The sequence below is a fragment of the Rhinatrema bivittatum genome, chromosome 6 (genome assembly GCF_901001135.1).
Source record: "Rhinatrema bivittatum chromosome 6, aRhiBiv1.1, whole genome shotgun sequence".
Lineage (NCBI taxonomy): Eukaryota > Metazoa > Chordata > Amphibia > Gymnophiona > Rhinatrematidae > Rhinatrema > Rhinatrema bivittatum.
Genome location: NC_042620.1, coordinates 251,974,857 through 251,999,368, shown reverse-complemented (window position 1 = coordinate 251,999,368; position 24,512 = coordinate 251,974,857). Strand labels below are relative to the sequence as shown.

The 24,512-nt window shown below is 43.8% G+C and overlaps 1 protein-coding gene across 1 annotated transcript in view; it reads right to left on the bottom strand.

Moving 5' to 3' along the window:
- The window catches only part of ITGAL (integrin subunit alpha L), a gene marked incomplete in the record, with an annotated part of 162,072 nt that overhangs the window by 47,149 nt on the left and 90,411 nt on the right, over nt 1-24,512 (bottom strand). Inside the window, 3 exon segments of the mRNA XM_029606803.1 lie at nt 12,243-12,365; nt 15,329-15,480; nt 20,450-20,610. Coding sequence (XP_029462663.1) covers nt 12,243-12,365; nt 15,329-15,480; nt 20,450-20,610 — 436 coding nt within the window.

Sequence of the window (24,512 nt, the reverse complement as noted above, 5' to 3'; positions counted from 1 at the left end):
CATCGACGCCAACCCAGTATGGATCGAGATGAAACAGAATGCACAGGTGATCAATCAACCTCAATACCCCATTCCATATATGGCCAGGCAAGGAATCCAGATACATCTGCAAAGACTGTATGATTTGGGTATTCTCAGGCGAATCCGATCTGCTTGGAACACCCCTTTGCTGCCCGTAAAGAAACCCGGTTCTTCTGACTACCGACCTGTACAAGATTTACGGAAAGTGAACAATCAAGTAGCAGATCTAGTAGCTCTCGTACCCAATCCATACTCAATCTTGGCTCAAGTTTCCCCTACATCCAAGTGGTACAGTGTCATTGACCTCAAAGATGCTTTCTTCTCCGTTCCAGTAGCAGAAGAATGCCAGAAGATCTTTGCCTTCACATGGGAAAATGCACAAACTGGAATCAAGCAGCAGTACACATGGACTCGCTTACCGCAAGGATTTAAGCACTCACCCACGATGTTCGGGGAGCAACTGGCAAAAGACTTGAAGATGTACCAAGTCACGTATGGGCCAGTCATACAATATGTGGATGACCTTCTGTTGTTTCGTGACACGTATCACGAATGTGCTATAGCCACACTCCACTTGTTAAAGACGTTGTACTCAAAAGGATACCGTGCAAGTAAAAAGAAGGCGCAAATTTGTGAATTGGAAGTAGAATACTTGGGATTCCAATTCGGGAAGGTACCCGCTGTCTTGGAATATCCCGTACCAGTTCAATACGAGGTCAACCTGTACCCACTTGCAAGAAGGAGCTCCGAGCGTTCCTTGGAGCTGCAGGCTACTGTAGACTGTGGATTGCTAACTACGCTGTCATTGCCCAGTCCCTGTACGACAAGTTGCGGGGAAAGGAGGCAGAATCCCAGCCTTTTCAGTGGGGAAACCCAAGAACTGACAAGTTTACAACAACTAAAAGATGCCTTGATTGAACCCCCTGCTCTAGGGTTACCAGATGTAATGAAACCATTCCATCTATTCGTCGATGAAAAGAAAGGAATGGCCATTGGGGTATTGACTCAAACTCTAGGCTCATGGGAACGACCTGTTGCATATCTGTCAAAGGAATGGACAATGTTGCAAAAGGATGGCCAGGTTGTCTTCGAAGCATTGCGGCTGCATGCTTACTCATTCCAGAAGCAGTCAAATTAACTTTTGGTCAAACTCTGAACGTAACAACTCCTCACCACTATCAAGGATTGCTAGAAACGCATGGACCAAAGTGGATGACTAACTCACGTCTTGTAAAATACCAAGCTTTGCTATGTGAAACGCCTGAAATTCAAATACAAGACAGTAAAAAAACTTGAACCCGGCCACTCTTATGCCGGCACCTGAACCAGTTGCCCATGATTGTGAAGAAGTCATGACTACAATACATTCCAGTAGACCCGACCTGAGGGATCAACCCTGGCAGGGAGCGTGGACTCTATTTACTGATGGAAGTAGCCAAGTAATTGATTGAAATTCGGGTCGCTGGTTATGCTGTTGTCTCTGAAGATGACATCATTGAAGCTGAGTCCCTACCTCCCGGGACCTCAGCACAGAAAGCTGAACTAATCGCTCTCACTCGAGCTCTGCAATTGGCAGAAGGACAGACTGTGAATATTTATACAGATTCCAAATATGCTTTCCTCACCATCCAAGTACATGGAGCCCTCTACAAAGAGCGAGGATTCCTCACCGCCGAAGGAAAGCAATTGGCCAATGCATCCGAAATACATCAATTGCTAGATGCCGTGTGGGCACCACAAAAGGTAGCTGTTATGCATTGCAAAGCCCACACAGGAAAATCAGATCCCGTGGCTAAAGGGAACCAATGGGCAGACAAAACAGCGAAAGAAGCAGCCCGTGCCCATATACCATACACCCTCAGCTACAACCTATCCACTTCTACAATTCCCAACAGAAACTCCTACCTATTCAACGGAAGAGAATGAGTGGGCACAGTCTGAGAAGTTCCACAACCGTGATGGCTGGTGGATACTGCAAGATAACAAAATATGGATACCTGAAGCATTAGCTTGGACTATTGTCAAGAAGCCCACAACAAAACCCACCTTGGTCGAGATGCATTAATAAAACTGTTGGGAAAAACGTACTACATTAACAAAATCGTACAATTAACAAAGCATGCTATCAGTCAGTGTATCACATGTGCAAGAAATAATCCTAGAACCGGACCTGGTCCTATACCTGGACATATTCTAAGAGGGACAACACCATTTCAAGTTTGCCAAATCGACTTTACTCACATGACTCCATCTAAAGGATATAAAGCAATGTTGGTGGCTGTCTGTACCTATACTGGATGGATCGAAGCCACACCGACACGAACTGAGACTGCTAAAGAAGTTGTGTCTCTGCTACTTCACCAAATCTTACCACGCTACGGATTACCAAGGCAGATAAACTCTGACAATGGACCAGCTTTCACCAGTGAAGTTATCCAACAGCTGAGTCGAATTCTGGGTATCAAATGGCATCTGCCACTGCGCATGGCGACCACAAAGTAGTGGGAGCCGTTGAACGAGCTAATAGAACTTTGAAAAATCAGATAGCTAAACTATGCCAAGAGACAAAGATCTAAATGGCCAGATATCCTACCCTTAGCCTTGCTGCATTATACGGTGTAGTCCAAGAAGGTCCGGTCTTACCCCATATGAAATGATGTATGCAAAGACCTCCACCTCTACCTCTTTTCCTGAATCACTACAGATACAAGGGGAATTGTCCCTTAACAACCAGCTCAAAGGGCTATAATAACACAGTCATTGCCGATCCAGAATTACACCCTGTGACATTGAACCAATTGTCTTGCTAACCCCGACCCATCCATTTTCAAATTGGAAGATTCTGTATGGGTGAAGGACTGGGATGAATCAGATTTCCTCAAACCACGATGGAAGGGTCCATACACAGTGCTATTAACTACTCCTACTGCTGTCAAGGTCTCTGGATGCCCTTCGTGGATTCACTGGACCCGCTTGAAACCTGCTGCCCTCCAGTTGGCAGGTCTCCAGGATAGGGGACAACAAGTTAAAGTTCACCCACTACAGACAGCAAATTAGTCCCGGGGTAAATGACTTTGACTCTAGTACTTTGCCACCACGGTACTAACATATACATTTTTCTTCCTTTCAGAATCAATCAACTGAACTACTAACAAGGCAACGCATAAGGTGTTTACTAAATCTCTCCTGCCATGAGATACAGTCTTCTACAAGTTATTCTACTGATCTCCTGCTCCTCAACTACTTCACTTATTTTACCACTAAGCAAAAAATTGCTCAGAATGCATCAAATTAATCCGTACCACAACTCCAGATGGATTCCAGGTTGTCCTCTACCATCATACACCAATCTCAGCCACCCACTTCCTGTGCAACGCAACCTGCATGCGCTCTAAATACTACTCAAGGATATCAGTCTTTCACACCGGTGTCTAGAGGGTGACAAAGTCATTTGTCACACGCCAACAACTCCAAAGTACTACAACATCACCCTAACTGCTGGATTGCCAAAGAGCTATACTTCCACTATAATTCCCGAAGGCAAGGGAATCCTATATTACATCAACTCAACAAAAATCTCATGGGAAGTGGGTCAAGCGTTACCATCACCTTTGACGCATGCGAAGCAATTGATAAACATCCAAATGCACTTCATTGCGGGTCTCAAGCCTGGAAAAACTCCTATGTTCATAACCACAAGTACCTTTGCCCGTACAACCGAGCCGCCAATCCATCCGGTTGGATACCGTGTCAGGGAGGCCTGATTTGTCGGGTTGGGCTCTAGTGTGTGACTACACAGGAGGAGGCTATCATGGTGCCACGGCATTGGCAGATTGACGGCAGGAACTGGTAATATTGTGTCCATACAATGGCCCATACGAGGTGAAGGTTCCCCCTGGCAAGATACTTGGGGATTTGGCATCGACGGAACTGGAAAAGACCCAATGACTTACATCACGATCACCCAGCGTAGAGACAAGCCTCGCCAGTTATTCATCAGACCACTGTGGTTGGTTACCAATCCTTCTTTGATGAAATATCCCACGCATCAGAAGAATTGAAGAAGCATACCTTTTCAAATCAAGCAAGAATATGTTTGTGAATCTGGCGGAGAACATAGCTCTCTCTCTCGAAGTTAAGAATTGTTTTGTCTGCGGAGGTACACACACAGGAGAGCAATGGCCGTGGGAAGCCAAGGAGGTCTTCCAACCGACCTCGATCACTTAAACACCTATATCTTACAAACGAAAGACGCATCCATACGAGTGGGCTCTCCAAACAGATGTTATTGGCAGACAATGTATATCACGACAACATTCCCGAATCTACACCACTTCTGTTGGCAATTCACCATGTACAGGGGTCCTCACTGCCAACTTAACCAAATCACTTGGTGGCAAACGGAGAATTTGACTATGCCCACGACCTGTGGACTGAATCAACCTTAAACAAAACATGGACTGCCGCTGGGGTGCCCACCACTCTCTTCGCTGCTCCAGATGGATACTACTTTGTTTGTGGCCGAAGAGCTTATGAGCAGTTACCACTCAACTGGTACGGCACCTGTTTCTTGGCCACCATTCGGCCAAGTTTTTTCCTCTTACCAATCACCGCTGGAGAAACCTAGGTGTGCCTGTCTACAGTCCTATAAGCCAAGCAAGCGTCGTAGAGCTACAAAAGTTTCTATTGGAGATTGGTCATCAGGAGTGGCCTCCTGAACGAATTGTACAATATTATGGCCCTGCTACTTGGGCTGAGATGGTTCTTATGGATATAGAACTCCAATTTATATGTTAAACCGCATCATCCGACTGCAAGCAGTGTTGGAACTCCTGACCAATGATTCGGCCTGGCTCTCAATATCCTTGCCAAGCAGAACACAAAATCATCACAGCTGTATACCAAAACCGTTTGGCCTTAGACTACCTCCTAGCTCAAGAAGGAGGTGTGTGTGGGAAATTTAATCTCTCTAATTGTTGTTTACAGATTGATGATAAGAGTAAAGTCATCGAAGAGATCACTGATCGGATGATCCGTCTGGCCCATGTTCCTGTTCAGACATGGACCGGTGTCCTTGACTGGACGGGGTCCTTACCAAATTGGCTTACTTCAATTCCAGGACTGAAAGATATTCTTATCCCCTCTGCTGTTTTTTATTTTATCTTGCATTTTATTCCCTCTTTGTTTACCTCTCATTTTCAGAAATCTACGATCCATGATTGAAACCATAGCTGATCGCAGAGCAGCTGCTCATGTCATGATGATCAAAAAGTATGTGTCTATCTCCTCCTTCCCTACTTCTGAAGAATCATCCGATTCTGATGTCACATTTGATTCTGATGACGAAAATGATTATTTGACACTAAACTGTAACTGATCCCATTGGACCACATGGTTGCTAGGGTAAGCCGGGCTACAAAGGGGGGTGACACCAATAGGGTCCATCCGTCTCAAACCCGTGAAGAAACCAACGACCTGGCAACCTCTTAGGGTCCACCTTACACCTATTATGTATTAATTTTTGCTTCTCGTTTCAGTTACTCAACAACTATTAATGATACTTCTACCTTTCAACAACGTTGAAGTATCAAAGGGGGGAATGAAGGAGTTCGATTCCATGAACCCTTGAAGACTGCACCGCGAGACGCTTCTCGTCTCATCATCCCCGCAGTGAAACGCACAGCCATCTTGATTCACTAACATTTGCAACGCAAACGGAACCTAATACGTAGTAACGTACTGACGTACTCACGCACTAACATTTAGTGAAACGTAACTCCATTTTGGAATCATAATTTGTATTGTATTAATACGAACGCCGCTGCAAATGTCTAACCTGTCAATAAATGACGAAACAATAGTCTGATAATAAGCTACACCTCCTGAGACCACGCTAGCTTTTGCTTATTCAGCAGTTTGTAAATTGTTTGTTCAGCAAAACCAGAACGCATGTGTGAAAGATAAGAGCTGTAAAGTGTATAAAGGTTTGCTGCAAAGGGGGCGTGGCACGCAGTGTACTAAGCCGTTGTCTTAGCTGCATCTTTGCTGGCAATAAAAGTTTTCTTTACGGATCAGTTGTCTGGGCCTCCTTACTGACTAAAAAGAGACGGTTACAGTATTGCAGTTCAGGTCTTCTTCACCGCCGTGGGGCTGGGATCTTGATTGGGTGGGGCTGAGCCCAAAGTGAGTGGGCCATGGCCCACCCAGGCCCACCCGTGGCTATGCCACTGATACAGCGACTGCTGCTGAAATGGGATGGGAGAAGACGCCATGGGAAACAAGCAGAGGGTTCTTTGCAACGGAGGCAGGATTTTGTTTTCTTTGCCTGCTACCATAGGCTCAGGGCCTAGTATGCCTAGTGATAAATCTAGACCTGTTCAGACCACACCCACACCCATGCCCTTTTTTGAACTCGAGGGAGATGTGCACACTGCGGGAGATATGTGTGTATCTGCACAGCTTTTAAAATTCAGTTTGTGCTCACGAGCCCAAATTGCTGTGCGTGCTGGGCTTTTAAAATCCACCTCTAAGTGAGGAATTTTCAAAGAGTTTCTGTGGGTAAACATCTCTTTGAAAACTGCTCTCTCCCAGGTTTTAGGAGTAATACACAGTGGGCATTCATTTTTTAACATCCCTATGCATTGCTTATCTTGAATACTTTGCACCTGCAAAGTATGTGAGGCTAAAACAATGTCCACAGTAACTGGCTGTCAAGATATTTTCAAAGGTGCAACTTTTGTGAGGGAATTTCCTTTAAAAATTGACTTCCAGGCTTGCACGTACAAAGCACAGTGGAGAGGCTGAAAACTGAACTCTTAAATTTTACAGATGTATGTGCTAAAATATTTTAGTCCGAGTTTTAGTACCCAGCCTCTAGGTATAGTAGACAACTGGAGCGGCAGTGAGCCAAAACTTTTAATGAGACACAAAGAGATGAATTTACACAATTTTGAAACTTGTGAGCAGTAGTTCCAATCAAAGCTTTAAACCAACGATTTGTGTGCCATAATGTTTAGTGCATGTTATTTAATTTTAGCATGCACTATTTTGTATTTTGTGCACTATTTTTAGCATGCACTAAAACAAATCAAAACTGACAAAATGAAATGAAAAAAAAAAAGTAAAACTTTCATCCTGCACATCCCTAGCTTCAACCATAACTATTATCCATTTGTACATCTTTCGTTTAGCTCTGAAATTGAGTGGTTTCACTTTAAAAAAAACCCCAAAACTGCCTCCCTTTATAGAAAGAAACTGCTCTTTTTGAATCTCATCTTAGCGTGGCATTTTTGACTCGTTCTTTGTTGACATTTTATTTGACAGCTGTCAGTCTCTTATTACTTGGGCATGACGTATACTGCCGCGTTGCTCGGTAATTTTGAACCTTTGAGAAGCGGCGATTCTTATCCAAATGTATAAGCTGACCATCCCATGCAAAAAATCTGTAAGTGTGCATTCTTTGTTAGTTTAAATTGATTCAGATCTGTTTCCTTTGATGTTATAGAAGGACATGGACTGTTGCATTCATATTTTGACTTTCCTTATCGCTTTGCGGCTTTATATATATTACCATGTTTCCTCCTTTCCTTCCCACCCAGTCCTTCCTGAATAGATTGTAGCCGGGTATAACTATATCCCACTCATGGTTTTCTGTGTACAATGTCTCTGTGGCAGTCGCCCTTACCTAAATCAGCTTCTTCCATGATAACATGGGTCCCTCTTTAACATTTTTGTATGTGACATGTGTCACTTTCTCATCTCCTTCCCTCACACGCCCTTGCACCTTTTCCTCTCTTGCCCCTCCCACATACAGAATGCCTTCCTCTCCTCTCCTTTCCCATCCCTAACTCTTACTCTCCCAAGTCCCCACTCAATTCTAATTCTCCCCAACTTAACCCATCAGTCCTCACTCTGCCTCCCTCCCCAACCTAATCTTTCAATCCCACTCTCACTTCCAACCTAATCCCTCAGTCCCCATTCTCCCCATCTCATCTCATCTGTGAGTCCCCACTCTTTAAGAATAAATTAATCAAAATAAACTTAGTTATTCACTTCATTGTCAAGATGCTTCAAGTGAAATCCAGCAAAATACAACACAACAAAAATTATACACAGTCAATACAATTATAATAAATAGAACAACAACAAATAATCATAAAATGTCAACTTAAAACCTCAGGTCAAACAAAAAAATGACCCTTCAACACAGATCATAAGAGCCTTTTTCCCAATAAACTATGCCATATCAAATGCCACCAACAAAACTAATAGTAATTAGTGAACCCCCCCCCCCCCCCCCCCACACACACACACACAAGAGATGGAGGGTTTCAGGGTTTGAGCATGTTACCGTTAGGTGAACTGTAGTAGAAAATATAAAGAGAAGACAATGCCCCTATGCAACTTGAGCTGCCAGCCCAGGAAATTGAAAAGGTTGCCAGACCCTTTAATATGAAGGTACTTAAATGAGTACTGAATAGTTTAATCAGAGATTCAGGTAGGGGATTTGCATGACACAGCCCCCCTGGACTACTGCAGGTAATTTTGCAGTGAAATATCACTGAAAATCAAAGGATTCAAACTCCTAAATTACAGAACTATGACTGGGAAAGGGATTTATGAGAGAAATGTACTTGAAAACAGTCCTAGGAAGCAAACAGATTCTCACCCGGACTAAAAATGGTATTCAGACACTTGGGTATCCAGTTCCCAGACAACAGAATGAGATAGCCAGGCAGGATGGAGGGGTGTACATATGGTCTCTTTCTGTGGTCCTACCTGGGTCGTGGCCTTTTGGATGAGAGAAGGTAACCCATACAGGGCTAGAAAACAGAAAGGATCTAGCCAGGAAGGATAGAAGGGTGTGCACACATTCTTTTTCCATGGTCCTGCCTGGCACTTGACCTTTTGGCTGAGAGGTGACTTATCCAGGCTGGGTAACAGCAAATGACTGGCCATGAGCTTAGCAGAGCTAAATCATTGAAAGTTGAGACTGTGGAGGTCCTTAGTCATTGAATGCTAAACAGCTATGAGCCTTATGGAGCTGTAAAATCCAGAGCCAGGGGAAACCCTCATGACAAGGGAGAAGAACAGAAGGACAGAGGCAGATCTGGAGATCAAACGGTCCCCCTTGAGCAAGGGGACCCCAGTGGCAGGCCCAGAGATGCAGTTGGGTCCCCCTCCCCAGAAAGGATAGACCACAGTGGCAGTCCAGGAGGTGAGTTGGGTCCCTCAAGGTCTTGGACCCAGCAGCAGACCAAGAGGCAGAGTCAGGTCCCCCAGGAGGGTGTGGACCCCCAGCAGCAGACCAATAGATGGAGATGGGTCCCCCCCAGTAGGGCATGGACCCCAGCAGCAGTTCAGGGGGCAGAGTTGGGTCCCTCAGGAGGGCATGGACCACAGTGTTAGCATGGACCTTTCAGTGGATCGGACTTCTCAGCGGAGTGGATGGAGACAGTTTAGATACAAAAGACCCCCCAGGCCAACACTGCCCACCAGCCCAGTTGCATCTTTTCACATGGATGAGACTTGGAAAAAAGGGAGAGCATAATAATAGAATTGAATAAGCAGGAATGCAAGAGGTCCCTTCTATTCTATATGATGGTATACTGTGGGGGCCAACAACCCCGAATTGCCAAATATTAAATATTCTTGCTATCTTGTAGAAATGTATATAGTTGTGTGGCTTGAGACTACTAACCACGAGTAGATAGGTGTGCTGTTTGACATCCTATTAGCAATGTATATAGTCATGTAGAAATGTACATAATCATATAGTATAATAAACCCCTATATATATTTGTACATACTGCCAGCCTTGTTCATAGTCCCACCACAGTTTCCTGGGGTAAAGGGTGAGAAATACCATCCAATAACACATTCTTCCCCAGGTGGAGGCACCAGGCACCAAGAACATGAGGACTGGTGGAGTCTGCCCTAGGGGGGCTCCTGCCAGGTCAGTCCCAGACCCAGGAACGCCCCATGAGGTAAGTGGTCAAGGGGGCATTAAATTCTTGTAAATAACCATGGTGCTTTCAGGCATGCCAAGTAATCTCAAAGATAAACAGTTTGAAAGGTAAGGATAGAGACAGCTAAATGCACTGCCATGGGTCAATTTGAGGAAAACATCCCCCCCCCCCCCCCACCACCTGAGTCCTCATTATCCTCCTCATCTAATCCCTGTGTCCTCAGTTTGAAGGCTGCTCCTCCTTCCTCCCAAGGACCTATTTCTCTCTCACTTTCCCCTCTCTATGGCCCAGTTAGTATGAGAGTGGAGTCAGAAGTATGGCACCTCTAGTCACTCCTGCTGCTGCCAGATCCTCTCCTTCATGTGCGCATCAGATCAACTGTTTGAATGCTGTGGGAGGAAGAGGACTGGGTGGCAGAAGGAGCAGACCTGCTCTCTGGCTGGTCAGATCACAAAGGGGGTGGGGGCAGCAGCACCACCTCTCGGCTTCAGTGGACTGTTTCTTGGGAGTTGTGGGGAACAATATAAATAGTGGATCTTTGACCCTGCATAGGCTACATGACAGGGGTACAGTGGCAGCTTTTTAATTGACCTTCCCTCCTCCACCTCCTGAACTAAATCACGGGGAGACAGCGTGGCTACCACAGTGGTACAGAGCCCTGCAAAGTGTGCAGCCCAGGGCAGCTGGTCCAGATTACTCCCACTTAAGAATGATCCTGCTCCTATCTCACCCCCTCTTGGTCTTACATCTTTCCGCTCCCCTCCTGTATTCTTCCCTCCTCCCCTACTTTTACCTGTTTCATCTCCACTACCCCTCCATTGTTGTTCTCACCTTTCTCCTCTACATTCTCCCCATCTCATGCCTCTTCCCATCACCATCTTTGCAGATGATGGCAGCAGCAGCACCATAGGGATCATAGGAATAAGAAAAAATGCTTCTCAGCATAGAGCTACTCCTGAGCAGCCTGAATAAATCAGCAGCGAGAGACAGGAGAAGCAGCACCCAAGCTCAGAATCACTTCCTCCTGGCTCCGGCTGCAGTTCTGTTGCCTAACTGGAGCCATCTCTGGTAGAAGAGAGAAATAGCTCTACGACAGGCCGATGTAATATGGGTGTTTGAAAAACGGGCGCTGATGATTGAGCGCCCGCTTCCCTAATGCGCGCCGATCCACCTCTCCCAGGCGCGCGATGCAGTAGGCGAATGAGCCGCTGCACTAAAAAGGAGGCACTAGGGGAAATTGTGTGTCACTAGCTCCTCCTTAGCATCGTGCGCTCAGGAGAGGTGCATGTCAGTGGGTTAGGAAAACAGATGCTCAATTTTATGAGCGTACATTTTCCTAACCCATGCACAGCCAAGAATTAGGAAATTGGACGCTTGTAAATTGAGCGTCCTTTTTCCAAACCTGCCTGCGATGATATTAAGTTGTAGGAACCACAGAAAAGCAGGATTTTCTGCTTTTCTGTTCAACTTTTGGGGCTCCTCAAGACTTAATGCTAGCTCTGGGGCTGGCATTAATTTTTGAGAGTTAAAATGTGCACAATGGGTACACGGTTATTTTTTAATCGGGGATATCAATTAATAGCCTCATCAACATGGTATTTACATGTGATGAGTGCTATTAGCTATGCGCTGGTTTGGACAAGCATTTTGGAAGTGCTGATCCCCTTATTGCATCAGGGGTTATGGACACAAATCCAAAACACTCATCCAACCGTGGGTTAACCTGTGTGCTAGCCTGAGCACACAGTATTGCATCGGCCTTTAGTGAGCAGGATGGTATGAACTGCTGCCAGTCAGGCCTCTGTAGCAGCTGGCTCTGCCTCTCTCTTCCTGCCATGCAAAAGCTGACATTTCAGCTCCAAATCCTGCCACTGACAGGCCCTGAATAGAATAGAGCCAGCTCTGCTGCTGCTTCCTGGCCTTCTTTAGACCTTTATGGGTACAGCTGCCACAGGGACCCTCCAGCTATAGGGCCTGGTGCATTCGCAGAATTTGCACTTCCAAAAGATGGTTCTACTTATTTGTTCACCCAGTGTCACCTGAAGCATTTTACTGGCGAGAGCATTATTTTATTTTAATATTCTTTAAGCAATTCCCCTGGGAGCTGCCATGTTTAGTGGATACAGTGGCATTGATGGCATCATATAAACACAAACACACAGACCATGTGTTTGTGAAATTACGGTCAATATGGCAGCCATTAGAACCACACATGAAGCCATGCTCAGTAAAGGTGGCATGGCTGATTCATACCTCTGTGGATAAATTGGCATTGGAAGACAGGTCAAGAACTGGAGTTGGGTCTCCTCTTGAGAGGTCCTGAAGGGAGAAACTGAGGGACAACTTGATGGGAGACATGTAATCCTCAATGCAGTTCTGCAGAGAAAGAAAAGAACAAAAGTCAGTCAAGGGCAACATCCAGACACAGCAGAAGGGTTTATGTGACATGGACTGAGTACCAGAGAGCTGGGGAACATGAAAGGGCAATAGCAAGGCTAGAGTAAAAGGGATTGACTCCTATTAAGTTCAACAACATGAAGCAGCAGCAGCACTGGTGTGGCAGGAAGATAACGCCAGAGAGTCAGAAAGCACTAAGAAGCTTTAGCCCATTCAGTTTCTATTAATTACCTCATTCTATTGTTATTGTCGTCATTTATCCCACTGCTTTGGTTGTGTGATCTATTTATTTATTTATTTAAAATCTTTTCTATACCGTCGCTAAGTTATATACCATCGCAACGGTTTACATGTAGGCACATATTTAATGTAGGTAAAAGTGTACTATAGTACATTCTAACAGGTGCTGTCAAAGGTTCGGTTACAATATATCATTAGACAAAATAATTTTAGAGAGGTAGGTCACGACTAAGTGTACCGAAGGTACTTTCACAGGTAAATTTATCATACGTAGTGTTATCAATATGCTTACTGTGATGTAGAGTTCATAGACTACTCTACTGTATCGTCCTAAGTACTGTGTATTGGTGCTTATCTGTCTATTCCTGAATAATTCCTATTCTCCCGTCTCTTTGTAAAATGCTTGTTTAAAAAGCCATGGGGCGGATTTTAAAACAATATGTGCGCCGGTACTTTTGTTCGCGCCGGTGGCGCGAACAAAAGTACACCAGATTTTATAAGATACGCGCGTAGCCGCACGTATCTTATAAAATCCGGGGTCGGCGCGCACAAGGGGGTGCACATTTGTGCAACCTGCGCGCGCCGAGCCCAGCGCGGCCTGCCTGTTCCCTCCGAGGCCGCTCCGATTTCGGAGCGGCCTCGGAGGGAACTTTTCTTCGCCCCCTTAACTTTGCGCGCGTCGCCGGCAGCCCCGCTCCGTCCTCCGGTCCCGGGGGCGTGGTCCGGAGGCCTCGACCATGCCCCCGGGCCGGCGCCACGCCCTGGGCCCGCCCCCGAAACGCCGCAGCACGCCCCCGAAATGCTGCGTCGTTTCGGGAACGCCCCAGACACGCCCCCTCCCTCCCCGTTTCGAAAGCCCCGGGACTTACGCGCGTCCCGGGGCTTTACGCGTGCCGGCGGCCTATGCAAAATAGGCACGCCGGCGCGCAAGGGCCCTGCATGCGTAAATCCTGCCGGATTTACGCGCGCAGGGGTTTTAAAATCTGCCCCCATGTTTTTAAACTTTTCTTAAATGCCTTGAGGTCACTTTGTAATCTGATCTCTGGAGGCATTGTGCTCCATATTGTGGGACCTGCTAATGATAAGGCCCTTTCCCTCACTTGGGTTAGTCTTGCTGTTTTTACTGAAGGAACGGTTAGGAGTGCTTTATTTGCTGATCAAAGGTTTCTGTGTGGGACGTGTACCCGTAATGCTGTGTTTAGCCAGTCTGATTTCTCATCATGAATTAGTTTATGGATGGTACATAGGGTTTTGTATTTAATTCTGTGTTCAATTGGTAACCAATGTAGTTCCGCTAGGGTGTCAGTTATATGGTCCCTCCTTCTTTTTCCGGTTAGTATTCTAGCTGCTGTGTTCTGAAGTATTTGAAGTGGTCTTAGTGTTATATTTGGTAGTCCTAGCAGAAGGGCATTACAGTAATCCGTGCTGGAGAAGATTAGTGCCTGTAGAATTGTTCGGAAGTCATTTTGAATTAGTAGTGGTTTTAGTTTTCTGAGTACCATGAGTTTTGCATATCCTTCTTTTACTTTTAGTGATATGTGCTGTTTTAGATTGATTTCAGGGTCCATTATTATTCCAAGGTTACATACTTTTCCAGCTAGTTCAATTTTTTTGTTGTCTTTGAGGATTATTGAAGTTTGGCTGATTTCAGTATTTTTCTGTTCTAGGTGTAGAAATTCTGTTTTATCAATATTAATTACAAGTTCCATTTGGGTTAGTAGTTGTTTTATAATGCTTAGGTACATGTTAGCTAGATTTAATGTTTTCTCTATTGTGTCATCTATAGGTAGAATTAGTTGAATATCGTCAGCATAAATGTAATGTATAATTCCTAGTCCTGCCAGTAAGTGGCATAATGGCAGCATGTATATGTTAAAAAGGGTTGCAGACAGGGCTGATCCCTGCGGAACTCCTGTTTTGAGATTGATTTTTTCTGATAATGTGTTATTGATCTGAACTTGGAAAAACCTGTTTTTTAGATATGAACTGAAACAGTTTAATGTTTTGCCTTTAATCCGATTTCTTCTAGTCTATTTAGTAGTATTTTATGGTTTACTGTGTCAAATGCTGCCAATAGGTCGAGCATTATTCAAATATAGTGTTTACCGCTATCAAAACCTCTTAGAATGTTATCTGTTAGAGAGAGGAGCAATGTCTCTGTGCTGTAGTGTTTTCAAAATCCATGTTGTAATGGATACAGTATGTTATTGTCATCCAGGTGTTCCGCTAGCTGTTTCTGTACTGTTTTTTCAATTAGTTTAGCTAAGGGAAGATTTGATACTGGTCTGTAGTTGTTCAGGATAAGGGGATCACTGTTTTTTTTTCTTAATGATTGATTTTATCATTGCTCCTTTCAGTATATCTGGCATTCTTCCTTCTTCTAGGGATAGGTTTATGATTTTGGTTAGTGTATGGGCGACTGTGTTAGCTGATTTCTTAAGTTCGATTGTTGGTATTGCATCAATTTTGTGTGGGGCAGGGTTTACATTTTTTAGCATTTGTTCCACTTCCATTTCAGATATCTCAGTGAATGATGTCCATTGGTTGACATCTCTTTTTTGCATTTTGATTTCTTGGTTGGCAGCGTTTGGAAGTTTGTCTTTTAATTTAGTAATTTTGTTACTGAAAAATTTGATCTATATTTTGTGCCCTAAAATAAAGAGATAAAACAAAAAAAAAAAGAAACATGAACAGATACTTACAGGAAGGAGGATCTGCCTGTGGACACACTGCCTCCCTTCAGAGATCTCTAGGCTGTCCACTGCAGTTCTCTGGTGGCTTTCAAAGATGACTCTATTCCTCATTCTGCCCGAGTCTAGCTCTAGGCTGTAGGATAAGTTGGCAGAGAGCATATCTAATGACACAGAATGTCAAAGGAAAAAGGAAAAGGGGTTAGACACCTAGGAATCCATTTTCTAACTGTCATTTGCCCTCTAATACAAATTCAGTGCAGGGTTGACAGCCTACCCACCCACCCATGGGAATACAAAATGTAGTGGGGGCCAACGGACCCCTCCATTCCACCCACACACCAACCAGAATATAAAATATAGCGTGGCTGCTGGTTGCTTAAGCCCCCTCCCTGCCTGCCCACTGGAAATCAGAATGTAGTGGGCTAATGGTCCTCAATCCCTCCTCCCACCCATTTGATTTAGTTAAGAAAATTCCTCTCATCGTTCCCGCCTGTGATCCACACCCCCCCCCCCCCCACATCTGTTAAAAACTTCCAAAAACATTTCATGAACTTCCCCAGGTAACCCGGGAGGAGGATGCAGGCTTCTGGTGGCTGGTGGTGGTGGGGTGCATGCGAGGGTAAAAGTACATTTTCAAAAGATGCAGGCATAAAGGTTAGCATTTATGGGGGCTTTGGAATGCTGATACATGAAGTCATTTTTGGGAAGGCCTATTAATTGAAGGTGGTGAATTATTTTTCTTTTTTCTTCTGGTTTTCTCCCCATTGATGTAGTCCTATAATTGATGTAACAGGATACTTGCTTTTCTTTCTTTGTTAATATTTCATTATGTTTTAGTTGTGGATGCTGAACAATCATGAAATGCTTAAAACAAGTAGTTCTTGTTCTATACATATATTTAAAAAATTAATAAAATGTAAGTGTAGGAAAAAAAAGCATGCGTGTAAAATAGCATATATTCACATATGTGTGATTTTAGAAACGTCGACATACATGCGAAAATCAGGGTCCATGGGTAAATTTGCCTGTGTGAAAAAGGGAGGGGTCGGGGCGTTCCGGGAAGAGCCAACATTTATTTATTTATTTCTTTATTTATTTATTTAACAGTTTTATATACCGCAGTTCAGGTAACAATGTTACTAATCACTTCGGTTCACATTTCAACAACTACAATGACAATATAAAGAATAATTTATAATGTCTTACATAGAACAGGGAGAGTGAAACTTGGATAATAACTTGCAATGAACAGGGAGAATACAATTTATATACAAATAGCTTAGTGGAACAGAATGTGAAGTCACTGGAGCTGTTTTGGAGAGACCTAGAGCCACTGTCATGACCTAGAGCCACTGTCATGACATTCGTTCGGAGAAGAAAGTACGCATGGGAGATTAGTGTTGAAAGGAAGTTGTGAAAGTGTCAAGGGGAGGAATTCTTCCGTGGTGATCTGTGAGGGGATAAATGAGTTATGAAAATGCTTGTTTTACGTGATTAAGTTGCTGTTTTAAATGCAATTTATGCATGCAAATGTAATATCTTACTCATGTTTATTTACTCCTGCTCAATATGAGAAGTAAGTGATCATAAACATCTTAAAATTGAAAAAGAATGGTCGGGGGGGGGGGGGGGGGGGAGGTGAAATGAGGGGGACTTCTGATATATATAGGTTAAGATTTATAGAGTTAGACAGGAATGTTATCCTCAGGCCCGGTTATCCCACTCATGTTGAGGTGACCGTGGTGGAGGAGAAGCCACGTACCCAGGCTGGGTTCTTGAGAAGTGTTTTTCCGTTATAAGCTTTATTTTAGGTTAAGTAAGTCACAGAACTAACTGGTTATTAATAAGGGTAAGGCACTCAGTTTTAGGAAAAGGCATAATGAGATGTCTAGTATGATTGAAAACAAAAATTGCAGTATGCATGTTTGTTAGTGTGAATGCATTTTAAATAGTGACTTTTTCTGAAGTAGTAACAATTTTAATAGGTAGAGGACGTTTAGATAGGGCCGGGGGGGGGGGGGGGGGTTAGGTGGGGGAAGGTGAGGGGAGGGGGAAGGAAAGTTCCCTCCGAGGCCGCTCCGATTTAGGGAACAGGCAGCGCGCGCTGGGCTCGCACGCACGCAGGTTACACAAATGTGCACCCCCTTGCGCGCGCCGACCCCGGATTTTATAAGATACGCGCGGCTACGCGCGTATCTTATAAAATCCAGCGTACTTTTGTTCGCGCCTGGTGCACGAACAAAAGTATGCCCGTGCGTACATTTATAAAATCTACCCCTAAGGGTCCATCAAGCCCAGCATCCTGTTTCCAACAGAGGCCAAACCAAGCCACAAAAACCTGGCAATTACCCAAACACTAAGAAGATCTCATGCTACTGATGCAATTAATAGCAGTGGCTAGTCCCCAAGTAAAATTGATTAATAGCAGTTAATGGACTTCTCCTCTAAGAACTTATCCAAACCTTTTTTGAACCCAGCTACACTAAGGGGCAGATTTTCAAAGGCTACGCGCGTAACATACGTGCGTAACCTGAGAAAATATGCCCCTGCGCGTGCCAGTTCAGTTTGTCTGTGCATTTCTGTGTATATTTTATGGTCCCTTTATTCTGTGTGTCCGGGGGAGTGTCCGGGGTCAGGGGCGGTCCCGAGCCCGCCTCCATTCCGTCCGTGTCAGGGGGTTCGCGTGCTGGCAGCCTAAGTTTTAAAATCTGCCCCAAACTGCACTAACCACATCCTCTGGCAACAAATTCCAGAGCTTAATTGTACATTGAGTGAAAAAGAATTTTCTCTGATTTAGTCTTAAATGTGCTACTTGCTAACTTCATGGATTGATTTTGATAGAGATTTCCTTTTTGGTGACTATTATATAAAAATACCATTTTGGAAGCCCAGATAAAAGGTATTCCATGTATTAAAAAAGGCTAAGGAAGACGAAATAACTGCCAGTATGATTTAATGATGAGATAAAGGAGGCATTTAAAGCTAAAAAGGCATCATTCAAAAAATGTAAAGCAGACTCAAATGATGAAAATAGGTAAGAGCATAAGCACTGGCAAGTTAAATGTAAAACAGAAGTTAGATAGGCCAAGAGAGACTTTGAGAAAATGCTTGCCAGTGAGGCAAAAACGAATAATAAAAGCATTTTCAAGTACATTTGAAGGAAAAAAAAACTGTGAAGGAGTCAGTTGGGCCACTAGGACAAGTAAATAGCAGAAAAACTAAATTAATTCTTTGCCTCAGTCTTTATGGAAGAGGATGTTGGGAATATACTTACAGATGAAAAATTATTTAATGGTGGAAATTCTAAGTAACTAAAACAAATATCTGTGACAATGGAGGATGTAATAGATCAGATTGACAAATTACAGAGTAACAAATCACCGGATCCAAATGGCATCCACACCAGAGTTCTAACATAATTAAAACATGAGGAGGTAGATATTCAAAACTACTTAAATGGATAACAAAGTTTTGGCCAAAATGTAGCCAAATAAAAAAAGAGGCATTCCAGGGACATAACTGGGAGGAGCTACTTATCTGGATAACTTAGCCAGAAAAGTAGCTATATTCAGACTTATCCAGCTAAGGTATCTTGCTACCTTTAGACCTAGTTAAAAGGTAAATTGCTGCCCTGAAGGCCTTGGGACTGAGATTGATTTGTCTCTCTGCTTAAGAAGATTTTTGTTGGCTGAGTGTGTCTTTTCTTGAGAAATTGGACTGTATCCAGCTATCTATTTGAGAGAATAATCTTTGAAGATTTGAAACTGCTCTTGGACTTTCAATAAAATTCAATTTTTGGAACCAACCATCAGGTATGGACCTTGAAGTTTGTGTTTGGCTGGTAAGTTTCCCCTTGGGCCTCCCAGAACATTTCTAGTCCCCGTTTGGCAATCCCTGGAGGGTTCAGACTGCTTTTAGGCTGCAGCAGCATTAATCCCCACCTCTGCAGCACTTGAAGGTGATCCCCAAGAAAAGGGGGGGGGGTTACATCTGGAAAAGTGAGGTGATCAAATTTGCAAAGGACACAAAATTATTCCAATTTTTTACAACAGCATCAGATTGCGAGGAACTGCAGATGAACCTTGTGAGATTATGAGACTGGGCAACTGACTAGCAGATGAACTTTAATGTGGAAACATGCAAAGTGATGCACATAGGGAAAAATAATCCCAACTACAGGTACACATTGCCGGGTTCTGTATTTGGAATTACTAACCAGGAAAAAGACCCTGAAGTCCTTGTGGAAAATACATTGAAATCCTCCGCTCAGTGCACAGCAGCAGTCAAAAGGGGGAATAAAATGTTAAGAATGATCCAAAAAGGAATGGATAATAAAATGGAAAATATCATATGCCGCTATATCAAGCCATGGTGCAACTGCACCTTGAGTATAGTCTGTAATTCTGGTCACCCCCATTTCAAGAAAGACACAGCAGAACTAGAAAAGGTACAGAAGAGTGCAACAAAAATGATAAAAGGGGATGTAATGCTCTTCATCTTGGAAAAGAGACAGCAGAGTGGGCTGGATAGGGTATATAAAGGACAGTTATTTACTTTTTCAAATAATACTAAAACAAGGGGATACTCCATGAAAGTAACAGCCAGCAGATTCAAAACAGATCGTAGAAAGTACTTTTTCATTCAGTGCTCTATCAAGCCGTGGAATCTGTTGCCAGAGGACGTGGTCAAGGCGACCAGCATAGTGGGGTTTAAAAGAGGTTTAGAGAAGTTCCCGGAGGAAAAGTCCATAACACATTATTAGCCAGGCAGACTAAAGAAAGCTTTTGCTATCTCTGGGAGTGAGTAACAGGAATTAGATCTTCCTTATGGGATCTGCCAGGTACTTGTGACCTGGATTGGCCGATGTCAGAGACAAGATGCTGGCCTCGATGGACCTTGGTCTGACCCAGAATGGCATTTCTTATGTTCTAACCCTGCCCACAGGCAATCCCAGAATTTTGGATGCTAAAGTTAGCCATCTAGTGAAACTTTGGTGGCTAAATTTGGCTGCTCAGCCCAATCAGTTTTCCAAAGATTTAATCTAGCCTGCTAGATCCATTTGAAAACCCCATCGGAGCAAGCTCTGTGAAAGAAGGAGAGAAAGGACAGAGAAAGCAAACATCACCTGACCTTGGTATGCAGAGGTCACCTTGCTTGTGTTGAAGCAGAGGGTAAGGTTTGTCCCAAAGTTCCTCCTGCTCTCTGCAGACCCTTGGCACTCAAAGTTCTGCAACAGTAATTCTGGGGGCTCAAACCCTATCCAGGCAGACACGTTCAGGATGGGCCTGGACCTGAGGAAAGAAAGACAGACAATGCTGCTCATAGGTATTGTTGTCACCTGGCCAGGGTCAGCTTTGGTAGGCTGATCCATTTCTCATGTTGTCCCATTGCATCTATGGATTTATTCTTTCCATTTTTTCTAGAAATAAGATTCAGCAGACAAGCTATAGTTAATATACATTTATTGGACTAACTCGTACATCTGTGACTAGCTTTCAAGAGTTGTACTTTCTTCATCAGTTCAATCTGTGAATGAAGAGACCTTATAATGTTGTTTTCTGCATAGACGATATCGGCAAGCTGCACTGAGCTGGGACATGGCCTACTAAGATAAGTAGTGCAATGAAGATGTTTTTTTTTTATTTTACCATTAGATGTTGGGACATTTTTTGTGCTCTGAAATATTTTGTTTTGAACTATTTTTCTAAGAATGATTTAAGAAATGATCCTTTGAATAGATGTGCACTTTTGGATGAAATAATTTTTCTTTGACATGAAATAATTATAATATTTGGACATGCATGCTTTGTATCGTGAGTCCAGGCTGAGATATATGATATTACATTATATTTTTTTTTTGTAACTTATTTTTATTGAGTTTTGAACATAGAAATCCAAAATGTAAAATGTACAAGCAACCCACAATAACAGGTCTGTTACAATAACGACAGACAACGCAATGACACTTGTAGCAATGACATAGGATTCTGTAAACCACATGTAGTCAAGAAGCGCCAGCATATCAATAAAGCAAAAGGTTCTAGGTGTGCGGGTTCCAATCTCAAATACTAAATCAACCGATATCATAAAAGAACAAGGCAGACATAATGGGGAAGAATCAGTAGCACACACTTTGGCATTCAAGATAAACAGTTATAAACAGATTAACAGTTCCAACGAATCCCCAATCCCCCCTCCCCTTCCCCTTCCCATCCCCCCCCCCCACCCCTGGAACTTGTGTGAGGGATAAGCCATAGTACTGGACTAACACAGCAAATACCTGGATGAGGCACGAAAATGCCCATGGGTGTGAGTCTAGCTATGAGTGCGAATTACTCCACTGAATGATTCCAAGTGCCCACAAAGACCGTTCCCCATCCAGTACCAAATCAGGGTATTATGTTAGGCTTAAGATATAGCTCCAACGGCTTCCAAATATTACCCATAATTTTCTGTCTGTGTTCAGTAGCTGTTTGGGCACAGGTATACTCCAGAGTGAATAGCTTGATCAACAACCTGAACCATAAGTCATGTTGAGGAGGATCTGCGGAAATCCAACAAGCTAAAATGGCCTTTTTCCCAGTCAGGCTTACTCTACGTAAAAATTGCAGCTCATACTTTCCTAGTCCCACAGTGGAAGTCTGCATCAGCCCAAAGAGCCAGAGAATAGGGTCTGCAGGGAGCTCCATGGAGAGCAAAGAACTGCAGGTACCAATAAGTTCCGTCCAAAACAAAGAAATAGCATTACACGACCAAAATTGATGGGTAAAGGTGCCCGTCATTACATTACACTTGGGGCACTTGGCAGAGGACGTAATGTGGGCCAAGAAAGCCCTGTCAGACGCCATATAATACCTTCTCAAAAATTTAAATTGGATCTCCCGATACAGCACATTCGCTGACCATTCCGGGATCTTCTCAAAGCATGATAAAAACTCCTGACTGGTAAGAGTGAATTCAGGCCACTGCACCCATTGTTGCCAGATTGTGGTGACTACATCACTCTGAAGATGTAACAGTAGGGCCTGATTGAAAGTCGCAATCGTGAACTTTTGCGGTTTGTGAATAGAGACTACTTTGTGAACCACCCAGAAATGAGGCGTAATCAGCGAGGTCATTTTATGCGTATTACAAAAATCACGCAATTGCCTATAGGCAAAATGGTCTGAAGGCGCCAGGTCGAACAATTGTTGCAAGTCCGAGAAGGGATGAAACTGATCCCCCTCAGAAGAAAAACACTGATACAACCAGGTTAATCCCTTCTCCCTCCATCTGTGAAAGACGGAAGTAGACATCGCTGGAGGAAAAAGTGGGTTACCACAGATCGTTAGGAAAGGTGTAAGTGACGGGGAAAATTTCGCCTGAACGCATAGATACGCCCAGGCCTTCCGACTTGCCCAAATCAGCGGTTGCGTTAGTAACCCCGCAGGCATTTGGGCTCTAGAGAGTTGGAGTAGGGGGTTTAAGGACTGCTGTTGCCACCAAGAACAAAGGAGTGCAAGGGGAGTGTATTGTGACGTATTACCCAGAATATCTTTCACATATCTGAGAAGGCACGCTAGATTATATCTACGTAAATTGGGACATCCCATACCTCCTTTTTTGGGGGGCTGAAATAGAATCGTTAAGGATAAACGAGCTTTACGTCCATTCCAAATGAATTTCCGAAATAGAGCATTTACCCCCCTACAATCCCTCCCCGTCAGCCAGATCGGAGTCATTTGTAGGACGTAAAGCCATCTGGGGAGAATCATCATTTTGAGTAATTGTATTCTTCCAGAGATAGACAAGGGTAAACCTTGCCATTTCCTCAATAAAAACGATGTAGCCTCTAAAAGTGGTTCCACATTCAATCTATGGAAATCCCGCACATCGGACGGTATCTGAATACCAAGATATTTCATATGTGTAGTTACCCATTTAAGAGGAAAAGGGCCTCGCCACATAGGCTTCACTCTACCCCCAACATCCAGAGCTTCCGATTTATCCTTGTTAATACGGAGGCCAGCAAATTCCCCATACTGCTCCAGGATACCCAACAAAGGAGTTATGGACCGCTGTGGTTCCGTAAGGTATATTAATATATCGTCCGCAAAAGCAGCGATAGAGAATGTTTGATGAACTGTGCCATAACCCGGTATGGAGGGAGAACCCGCTATTTTCCTAAGTAAGGGATCAATAGCCAAAATGTACAAAAGGGGTGATAGGGGGCAGCCCTGTCGCACCCCTCGTTGTATAAGTACCTCTCCTGACTTACCACCGTTAGCCGTTATGTGCGATTTGGGCTGAGCATACAACATATGAAGATAGGTCAGAAAGTGTCCCTCGAATCCGTATCTCCGTAATACAGAGAATAAATATGGCCAAGACACTCGATCGAATGCTTTTTCCGAGTCTAGACCAATCACTAAGGCTGGGGAACACTGCGAGAGGGAGGAGCTCATAGCTGAAAGCAATTTAAGAATGTGCTTACAGGCTGGTCTGTTTTTAACAAATCCCACCTGATATTCTGAGATTAATTGCGGGAGTATCACGTTAAGTCTGTTGGCTAAGAGCTTGGCAAGTAACTTTAAATCACAGTTCAGCAGTGAGATAGGGCGGTAAGACGCCGGAAGTAGCGGATCTTTACCGGATTTGGGGAGAACCGTTATATATGCTGTATTGAAAAATGAGGGGAATGCCCCCTTATGGACTGCATCATTAAAAAAATCAGTCAAATGGTTGGCAACATGATGTTGTAGGAGCTTGTAAAAATCAAAAGAAAAGCCGTCAGGACCTGGCGCCTTCCCCAGTTTACTAGTTGAGATGGCAGCTAAAACCTCCAGGGGTATTATAGGTCGGTTAAGGAACGATATCTGAGATTTAGTTAGATTCGGTAACTTAAGATTCACAAAGAATGCTTCTTCTTCTTCTCTGCCTCCTTCTACGTCATCTGTGTATAATTGTTCATAGAACTTACGAAAAACCTCACAGATTTCAGCTCGGGAGGAGACCCTAGTGCCCCCCTCAGTACGCATGGCAGGAATAAAGGTCTTCCCTCTATGAGCTCTAACCAAATTGGCAAGATGTTTCCCCGCTTTGTTACCAAACTTAAAAAAGTTCCTTTCCGCTACTTGAAAGGCCCTTTGTGCCCTCTGATGTAGAACACAGTTCAGATCCCTCAAGACAGCGAAATACGCCCTCTGAGAAGTAG